The following is a 10,582-nucleotide window of genomic DNA, read 5'->3' as shown; positions in this document are numbered from 1 at the left end:
TTAGGAAACAGATGCGACTTCCTGCTTTAGTATTGCGTCTGTGGCAGCCTAGACACTCAGCGCGACATGCAAGTCCCTTATGATCTGACCGCCACCTATTTGTCCCGTCTGTCTCCCCGGGCACACCACTGTTCCCCAGCCATGCTACTGCAGACCCCCCAAACTGCTCGCTACTCTTAGACACGCTCCTCTCTCATGCCGCTGTCACTGCAGGTGCGCATGCTGTTCTTTCTTCCCTGGAAAGCGATGCCCACTGTGTGCCATTCTTTATGTAAGGAAAACATGCTGCGCATAAAGAATCTACACGTGAATAGGCATACACCTATTTAAAAGTATTTTACTGATAAGCCTTGAAGGATACGCCAAATCAAATGGGAAGAGACCAGGAATCAGGTGGAACTCAAAAGGAGCTTTAGCTTTATCTATAACATTCTGGAAAGTTTTTCCAAAGAAAATATATCATATATAACTTGTTCAAGTAAAAATGAATTTTAAAAATAAATTAGACTTTCATATGCTTTAATTATTAATCATGTTTAGGGGAAAGAATATGTATATATGTCAGTGAATATATAAACATAGCCAGACTTTACTACTTTGCTCTTGACGTTCTCTGCAGGTATGACCCCAAAACAAACCAGTGGAGCGGCGACGTGGCCCCCACAAGCACCTGCAGGACGAGCGTGGGTGTGGCGGTGCTCGGGGGCTTTCTCTACGCCGTGGGGGGCCAGGACGGCGTGTCTTGCCTCAACATTGTTGAGAGGTGATTTTTTCAAGTCATTTTCAATTTTTTAAAAAATCTAGAGGGCTCTTTAAAAGAAACGGTTTAGGATACCAGGGGACCCACGACGTTGTGGATTTCCCATGGGCTTTAAGGAAAACGTTCTCAGTTGAGCTTAAAGCCTGAGAAGCTGAAAGATGTTACCCGATTGTTTAAACTGTGCATTAACACCCATCTAGCCTAACGCTGGAGAGTTGGAATCGTGTTGTGAGTTACATTCTGTATATGATATCAAGCCCGCCACTTCTGAAATGTTCTGATTTTTCCCCAGTACTGGGAGAACACTTAATGCATGATTTTGCCCAGACTTCCAGAAAAATGGCTAAAGTACTAGTTCTTTTTCTAGCACATCTTATAAAGACGCCGGATATTTTGTATGTGGATTCTCATTAATTCCTGCTAAAGTTTACGTTATACTTTTACAGGTCAGTTCATTTTGGTGAAATACATTCTGTTCTTAATTGCTTGCCACATCAGTTTTTTGTCATTCTATACTAGATTAGATTTTGGAGTGTCACGTACTGTGATTGCTGGCAAGAACATACCATATTTCATCCTCACTTCTTAAAATGAAATGCTTGTGACTCATCAGAATTTTTGCAACAGCATTAACTAGTTGGGTTACCATGTTCAAGCTGAAGAGTTTAACTTTGTCTTAGAGATAAAGCTGCAGGGAACCCTTGAAAAGTACGGCCATCCCCTTCCGTCTTTCTGGTAAGAAACTTACTTCTCCAGTTTCAAAGCTCTATGCAGGAGGATTCTGGGAAGATAATCGTTAGCGACAGCATAATTTTGATCCCTCCAAAGTCCCTCCGCGCACAGACACCAGCAGAGGGCAGAGCCGAAGCCTGGGAGCGGGAGAGTTCTCAGCACGACCGAGCGCACACTTAACAATGGTGGGTTTTATATACGCTCTACCACAGCTTTTAAAAAATCTTCTGGATATTTAAAATAAACTAAGGGAAAAGGTATCCCCATGACCCCCAAAACACAAATAGGCAAAGACAAACCACCAGTGGCCACAAGACCTGCACGATATCATTGTGCAGGAGAAAACAGAAGCAATCGGAAGTCCGACAGATCCAGGAACAGAGCAACCCCCAGACAGCCGTACACATTTACCAGGAAGCACGAGGGGAAATGTATGAACCGCTGAAACCACGAAGGGTTCTGCTCATTCCCCACGCAGAGTAGGTGCAGGGAGCTGCGGTGCGCGCCGAGGGCCTCAGAGGGTGTCTCAGCCCAGCACTCTGGCGTTTCTGGCCGGACGACTGTTCTGGGAGCACTGCCGTGCACTGTGAACCGCGCCGTGGCCCCCACCACTAGTGCCTGTAGCACACGCCTGCTTGTGACAATGAAAACATCCCCAGATGTTGCCAGATGTCCGGGGTGGGGGCAGAATCACCCCAGTTGAGAACCAGGCAGAATGACCTTCCAGGACAGAGCCTGCATTTCTGGGGGCAGAATCAAAATTGAGCAGGATAAGGACAACAGATAGAACGGACAGAGAAGGCCAAGACAAAAGTAGGAGCAGTGAATAAAGCCAGTATATCTCAGGAGGCAACCACTATATTTTTTAAATGTTACATGAAAAAAACAAGAGAGTGCTTCGTGAAGTTAAAAAATCATCACGAACCACACCTATAAGTTAAGGAAAACGTATTTCATCTAAAAATCGGCAACAGCAAAGTATTGAGGTTGGATCCCATACGAAGTTAATGTCAGAGAGAAGACAAGCAGCAGAATAACAACATCTCTGTAGGCAATAAAAGCACCTCAGAAAGACACACCTATAGAACAGATCAAAACTGTAAACTGTTTTAACATGTGCTAAAAAGATATCAGGAAAATGACGCAAGATATGAAAACGCTACGTAAATCGGAATTAGAAATGTATTCTTGTGGATTTGACTCCAAACGCAAGAGAAACAAAAGCAAAAATAAACAAATGGGACGACGTCAGACTAAAAAGCTTTTGCACAGCAAAAGAAACCATCATCACAGTGAAAAGGCAGCTTACTGAATGGGAGAAGATATTTGCAAATCATACATTCGACACGGGATTAATATCCAGAATATACTGAGAACTCATACAACTCAACAACAACAAAATAACCGATTTAAAAATGGGCCGAGGATCCAAATAGACATCTTTTCGAAGACATAGAGTGGAAAGATGTTCAACATCACTGATTACTAGGGAAATGCAAATCAAAACCACAGCGAGATTCCACCTCACACCTGTCAGAATGGCCGTCATCAGTAAATCAACAAACAAGAGTGGGCGTGGATGTGGAGAAAAGGGAACCCTCGTGCACTGTTGATGAGAATGTAAATTGGTGCAGCCACTATGGAAAACAGGATGGAGAGTCCTCAAAAAATTAAGAATAGAATTACCATATCATCCAGCAATTCCTCTTCTGGGTATTTATCCAAAGAAAACAAAAACACTAATTCGAAACGATATATGCATCTCTGTTCATTGCAGCATTATTTACAATAGCCAAGACATGGAAACAACCTGCGTCCCTCAGTGGATGAATGGATAAAGACGATGTGGCACACGTGCACACACACACACATACGCACACTGGAATACTACTCAGCCATAAAAAAAGGAAATCTTGCCATTTGCAACAACCTGGCTGGACCTTAAAGGTATTATGCTAATTGAATAAGTCAAACAGAGAAAGACAAATACCATATAATGTCACTGATATGTAGAATCTAAAAAAAAGAAACAAGCAACACAAAACTCATAGAGAACAGATCCGTGGTCACCAGAGGGGACGGGCATAGCGGGTGGGCAAAATGGGTGAAGGGTCAACTGTGTAATGATGACTGGTAACTAGCCTGCTGGTGGCGATTACTTTGTGATGTATACAGATGTTGAATTATGATGCTGTACACTTGAAGCAAAATTTTACATACCAATTTTAGCTAAATTTTTTAAAAGATAAAGATTTAAAAAGAAGAATGTGCTCTGTCTCCTCCACTTATTAAGAATCAGGGCTATTTTAAGTATTTATATTTCTTGTAATATTGATATAGTTTGTCCTACATACTTAATACACTAACAATTTTCCACCTATATAATGAAGTAAAATGACTAGCACATATTCCAAATGATGTGTCATATTTCTTTCTTAGCGGTAGTAATTATCCATCAGGCCCCAATAAAGAAAAGAGAAACCATATCAGTTATTTTAATAGAGAGAATTTACTATTTAAAAATTGGCTAGAGTGTACGGCCATGCCACCCTGAACAAGCCTGATCCCATCTGATCTTGGAAGCTGAGCCGGGTCGGGCCTGGTTATTACTTGGATGGGAGACCACCTAGGAATACCAGGTGCTATAGGCATAAAAAATTAAAAAATAAGAGATTGTAAGCTGACAAGGTCCTTGCAATTTGTGAGGTCAACCAAGGTTGCCTCACCTAGGAAAAAAAAAATTGGCCAGATATCGAAGGGCTAAAAAAAAACGAGGACAGTGAAGTAGCAGTAGGAACGTTAGGGCTGGGAGAACAGGAAAGAGGTGGGAGTCGTGAGGGCCCAGAAGCCCGGAGGCGACACCCAGGTCGCCAGGACCAGTGACACTGGAGGAGGGGGTGCCCCGGACAGCCGAGACCTCCGCCCCGTGGAGGGTGATCTGCCTGGCTGGCTGAGAAAGACCGTTTCCCAGTTACTACAGCAATACCTGCCTCCTCTCGTGCCCTTCACAGTTTGACACTGTTCTTACTGGGAGGTGGGTCTGCGTTTCCCGCCCTTGGATCTGGGCTGGCTTACGAGTGGCAAGAGAAGCAGTATGCGGCTTCTGAGGCTGGGTCATGAAGGGTGGCACAGCTTCCCCTTGGCTCTCTTGGGGCAGTCACCTTCGGCGCCCTAAGCCATCTGAGGTCGCCAGGCTGACAGGAAACCCAGGCTCGCCCACGTGGGGAGACCACCAGCTGGAGAGGTGCCGGGCCAGCCCCAGCCGCTCCGGCTCAGCCGTTGCCGCCCCAGCCTCAGTCTGGCGCCGGGCCAGAGCCCCCAGCACCCTCACTCCCCGTGGAGCCTTTCTCAGATTCCCGACCTTAATACAGTGATTGTCATTTTAAGTCTCAGCGGTAGAAAAAGGCTAAAAACGGACAAAATGGTACAGAGTGAAGGGCCATTGCCAAGACCACGCTGATGGGGTCGGCGAGTGAGCAGAAAGGAGGGGGCCCCTTCCCTCCCCTGGTCGGCCAGCGTCCAGCCCTTCCCGGCAAAGGACGAGCGAGCGCAGTTCTCAGTGCGCGGGCCCAGCAGCAGAAGTCAGCGTGCGGAACAGCTTATGACTGACACAGGCACCGGGCCTGAGGGTTTTTCCCTATGACTGAGTAAATCATGTTAGATTCTGACTGCATTTGACCACAGCAAGCCAGTGTCACCGACATACCAGCATGACCTCACACGTCACAAAAAAGGCTTCACTTACTAAAAACGCGTGCAATCTTCGGTTTCTCTCCCTGCAGGTATGACCCAAAGGAGAACAAGTGGACTCGCGTGGCTTCCATGAGCACCCGAAGGCTCGGCGTGGCCGTGGCTGTGTTAGGAGGCTTCTTATACGCCGTGGGCGGCTCCGACGGGACGTCGCCACTCAACACAGGTGGGCCGTTCCCAAGGCAGTCCGTGTCCCCCAGGGCGGCAGGTTATCCTGTAATTTATTAATTATTTTCCTTCTAGGAGACTGCAGCTCTTAGCTCTTCCTCAGCCCCTGTGCAACCAGTCTTCTAGTATATTCCCCAAATAATTCTCCCTCTGCTTTACAAGCTGCTGAGAATCTGTAATGAATAAAAGAATTAATTTCTTAATATGGTTATTCCCCCCATCTCTTCTTAGAAAAAAAAAAACCCTCTATATTATAATCTAGGAATAAACAAAAATGTCTAGCTATAAACTGGATTACGTGTTAGTTCTTTCTACTTAAAGCTAATGGACATTTCTGCCTAAGGATTTTGTCAGAGTGGTCCTCACACACCAGAGTCGTTGTCAGACATCCCTTCAGTGGCTTAGATGCTGCAGTAGGAATATAAGCAGGGGGATACAGGGGTGCAGGAGTTGTCTGGTTCTGCAGTAAAGTAGTACGAAGCAATGCTTACAGACTGTGTAGCCTGATCCCCTCATGTAGATAAGGAGGGTGAGGCCACGAGTCACCTGGCTAGTGGGTTGTGTGGTCAGAACTAGAATACCCGACTTCAACATCCCTTCCCACCACACCAGGCCTATGAGAAAACAGTCCCTGGTGAGAGTATAGTGATAGCGTCTATGGGCGTCCGAATCCTCCTTGGAAGCAAAAATTACATATTAAAAATGCGTCATCACAGTTATGGTGGCCACGAAGAAGAGCTGCGGGGACAAGGCCGAGTGGTCACTCCTGGGTTTTCCTTCTCCCCGCAGTGGAGCGCTACAACCCTCAGGAAAACAGGTGGCACACCACAGCCCCCATGGGGACGCGGAGGAAGCACCTCGGCTGCGCCGTGTATCAGGACATGATCTATGCCGTGGGGGGCAGAGATGACACCACGGAGCTCAGCAGCGCCGAGAGATTCAACCCCAGAGCCAACCAGTGGTCCCCGGTGGTGGCTATGACATCCCGCCGTAGCGGAGTAAGTGCCCAGCTACTGGGGACTTGGAGGGGACAAACAGCACCCTGGGGCAGGGAGGGGGCGCGCCGTTCAGGCAGAAGACCCCTGCAACTTTTGTACTAGGGAAAAATTAATTTCTTCTGATCGCTATTATCTCATGTAAATATAGCCGATCATATCTTTAATTAGAGAATTATTTATGATTTATCTAGTAGCAGTTGCTTCTCTGAAAGGCCTCTCCCTGTCTTATTAACTACCCGATCTAACTTCACCCCTACGCATCCATATCTGTAAGAGCCAACTATTCCTACCTAATGTTTCTAGGTAACATTCCAGGAGTCGGCAATGTCAGTATAAACGCGTAGGCAGAAACACAGCTGCCCCCCGCCAGTCTCCGCAGACTGGTTTGAGCCTATCCTGCATGTCGTACAGGCAGATCAGGCTGACCTATGTCATGTTCTAGACCATGGATGACCTGTGACTACGAGAGACTTCCAATGTCCATCCTAGGACACTGGGCTCAGTGTGAAATGTAACCCCTAAACCACTGATCCCACCAGGAATCCATCAGTGGAGGACTGCAGGTCGGGGAACCCAGCAGTGGCTGAGACTCCATGATCTGAGGATGACGGGATGGATTCTGGTCGCAGATCAGGGAACACCATTCACGTACCCGTCCTGGCTCTTTGTTACTGGAACCAACAGCCGCTTAGTCACATCCCTGTTGTTTTCGCTGCTACGTCCTGTTAATTCTCTTTTCACTCGTTAGCAAAGATGAAGTGCTTACCGTGTACCTGGAAAGCAAGAACGAGTATGACGTGATTCCTCTCAAGGAGTTCCCAACTTAGTGAAAGGAAACTAAATGTTTACAGCTCATTATTAAAAGCAAATCCTATAGAAGTGGCCCGTGCATTAAAGGAGAGAACCTGGGAGAATATGCTTAACGCCCCGGGGGCAGAGAAGAGACTGACCAGAGAAAGTCGCATGTAAGCGAGGCCATGAGAGAAGGATGAGGTTTTCTAGAACAAAGAAAGAGAACACCAGCCAGGGAACAACATGCGCAAAAGGATGGACATAGGAAACATGTCTGTTTTTTGGGACTGGCAGTTCATCTCGTATTACTTCGGCACAGGGTGCATTGGGCGGCGAGGCGAAAACGGGCTAGTGTGGACTTGCGGAGGGCCTCGATGGCAGAACAACTTTAACTTCTCTTTAGGTGGTAGGGAGGCTTAGAAGGTTTTCAGGGGAAAGTGACCACGTGGTTAGATCTGTATTTTAAAAAGAGAGTTTCAGTGGTAATTTAAATAGTGACTTAGAAAAGGCAAATACCAAAAGGAGTAAAAGGAGTTTGGAGATTCTTGTTCACGCCCAGTGATTGCTTTTCCTAAAATTCAAGAAATACCTGCTTTCAACTCTGTATAAACATTCTAATTATATAATTTTATAGTTCCTATAATTTATAGATTTTCGTCATTACCGTTTTCCTCTGTAACACAGACAAAAGTCTATTAAATAATCAGGTAAACCAGACAAATAACCAGACTGTAAGGTCATAAAGATTTACCCAGAAACCAGTGTAGATCCCCTGGCGACTGGCAGTCTCTTCAGCGGCGCTGTGTTCGCTCCCGCAGGTGGGCTTGGCAGTGGTGAACGGGCAGCTCATGGCTGTGGGGGGCTTTGACGGCACGACCTACTTGAAGACCATTGAAGTTTTCGATCCCGACGCCAATACGTGGAGGTAAACTTTCAGCTGTGTCGCAGTCACCTCGCTGCTGACTGGAAAGTCATGGGCTTGAGCTGGCCCGTGGCCGCCCAGATCCGGTGGGCGGCACACCAAATCACCTCTCGCAGTACTTCAGAGAGCGCTGATGTCACACATATGCGATGGCTTATTTGACTTCATTGCTCTAAAGTGGCCGACAGCTTAGAACACACTTCTCTCTGGTAACCGTCCAGTTTTATCATTAGTGATGGCGAAAACAACAGATCCCCTGTCTAGACTCATCGTGTTCAGCTGAGGAAGCCGAGGCCTAAGCAAGTTCGTGGCAGAGGTAGAACTAGCACCGAGGTCTGCGGCTCCCAGGCTGTCGGTGTGAGCTTTTGGTTCTAGTGAGCAGCTTTATGCCCAGAAAAACAAATTGCAGTTACTTTTTAAAAATAATATTTCATTTTAAAACCAATTTTTTCCCTTGAGTTTTAAAATCCACTTAAATATATTATTATTCTATTTTAAAGTCTAATAACTTTTTAACTAATTTAATCATTTTTTTAAATTTTTTAATTACAGGTAGCAAACAATATTATATTAGTTTCAGGTGTCCAACATAGTGATTAGACTTTTATATAACTTACGAAGTGATCTCCCGGATAAATGCAGTACCCATGTGACATCATGAATAGTTATTACGATATTATTGACTATATCCCTTGTGCTGTACTTTACACCTCATGACTGTTTTGTAGCTACCGATTTGTACTTCTTAATCCCTTCCCCTTTTTCACCCAGCCCCCCAACCCTCTCCCATCTGGCAACCATCAAAATGTTCTCTGTATCGATGAGTTTGTTTAGTATCCAAAGTCTAGTAACTTTTAACAGTCACTTTTGGGAGGAGGCTACATATTATTTAGGAAAGTTTAATTATGTTTAACTATATTTATAGGTTTAATTGCACTTTGCTTTTAAATCCTTAATTGTCTAACCAATTCTTCCTAAGTACTTAAATAGTCCTTATAAATTCACATAAATCAGGGGACTCTTGCATTTTAAGTATTCAAAAACTTTTATAAATTTAGCAAAATTCTCTTAAAGCTTTAAACTTAAAATTATAGCCCTAAATCTATACTCAGTCATATATTTTATATTTGAGTCACAAAACTAATCTGATACTTGCCAAAATCTCTTTAACATTATAAGAACCTAAAACGTCAAAATTATAGTTAATTCTCAAACTTCATACAGAATATCAATTCTGTTTGATGTACTTCATATCTATACTTAATCCTAAATACCAGCCTTCTAAGGAAACAGTTTACCTGCTAAGCAATTTGGGGTTTCTTTCTCAATAAATTGGGCTTATTTGCCTAAACAAGTCTGGGGCAGCCCCCTCAAACCCCCTCAGGGGTGGAGGCTACACACCAACAGGGATCAGTCTGGACATGAGATCCGAGGTCCCAGATGTTCAGAAAGATTTTTGTCATGACCTTGAAAGATAAGCTGAGGTCGTTTTACAGTCCCTGTTCCAAAGGAGCGGTCTCAAAGTCCATTCCTGCTGTGTCCTAAGGAAACACTTTCTAATTCTGAGACCTGAGACCATAACTGCCCACCCAGATTTTTCATCAATATAGAAGATTCAACTAATGAACTTACTGAATTTTTTATAGTCTTCCTCTCTGGGAAAGGCGCAGCTTTTACAGAGGTGACTTTCTCTGGGTTCCGCATGTCTCTCATGGGTGTGTGGCTCAGTGGTCACAGCGCTGAAGTCGGTCTGATGGCACTGCGGCACCTTTGGCTTCTGCATTTTCACATCCTTGTTCATGAAGATTCACCGAGTGAACAAAAGCCCCGGTCGCATCATGGCGAGGGAGACAGTGCCATGCCCGGTGTGGGGCCGGCCGGAGTGTCCATTTTAAAAGGCAGTCCAGTAGGCCTCACTGAAAAGGTAGCATTTCAGCGAAACTGAATAGAGGTGAGGGGGGAATCGTCGACAGATATTCGTGAACAGGAGCTTCCCTTTTGTAGCTTATTTTTTTCCGTATATACCTTTCTATTTTAGTGGGCGTTTGAGTAAGCATAATGTGAGAAGACAGCCACTCAAATACTGTGATCCTACATGAGGACTTGTTTTTCAGTAACTATCACTAGATAGAATTAGTAATATGTGACCCAGTAATATTCATGAAATTCTTAAGGATCATCTGTTGAGAGATATCTAAATTTTCAGTTACATATCCCCAACTTACAAAAAATTTACCTCACAGCGGTAAAAGAGGATCTAATATCCTTTTCCATGAAAATCCTTAATTTTGAAGATGACCTTGTTCACGCGTCACAAACTAGATGCTGACTTCATTTATTCATATCCAGTTTTGTTCCTAAAGCATTCGAGGAAGTTTATAAGAGCACATACAAAAGGGGAAAAATAATCAAAGTTTAGGCAAAAGGAAAATGTGGGTGGGAAAATAACATAGCCAGGGT

At 44.7% G+C, this 10,582-nt stretch overlaps 1 protein-coding gene and 1 pseudogene across 5 annotated transcripts in view; both read left to right on the top strand.

Annotated features, from left to right (window-relative positions):
- Window positions 1–10,582, top strand: part of KLHL20 (kelch like family member 20) — a 36,934-nt gene that overhangs the window by 21,889 nt on the left and 4,463 nt on the right. For all 5 annotated transcript variants that reach the window (XR_005656985.1, XM_039881459.1, XM_039881460.1 and 2 more), the window contains 4 exons: window positions 620–763; window positions 5,275–5,408; window positions 6,200–6,408; window positions 8,019–8,125. Coding sequence is in view for 4 of the 5 variants with exons in the window: in XM_039881459.1 (XP_039737393.1) it covers window positions 620–763; window positions 5,275–5,408; window positions 6,200–6,408; window positions 8,019–8,125 (594 nt within the window). In the remaining variant the exon portion in view is untranslated. The remainder of the gene's footprint in view (window positions 1–619; window positions 764–5,274; window positions 5,409–6,199; window positions 6,409–8,018; window positions 8,126–10,582) is intronic.
- On the top strand, window positions 4,025–4,143 carry LOC120617787 (uncharacterized; annotated as a pseudogene).

Source organism: Pteropus medius, unplaced genomic scaffold (genome assembly GCF_902729225.1).
Source record: "Pteropus medius unplaced genomic scaffold, Ma_sr-lr_union100, whole genome shotgun sequence".
NCBI lineage: Eukaryota > Metazoa > Chordata > Mammalia > Chiroptera > Pteropodidae > Pteropus > Pteropus medius.
Note: the sequence above shows the minus strand (reverse complement) of the source record. Positions and strands in the feature narration are given on the sequence as shown.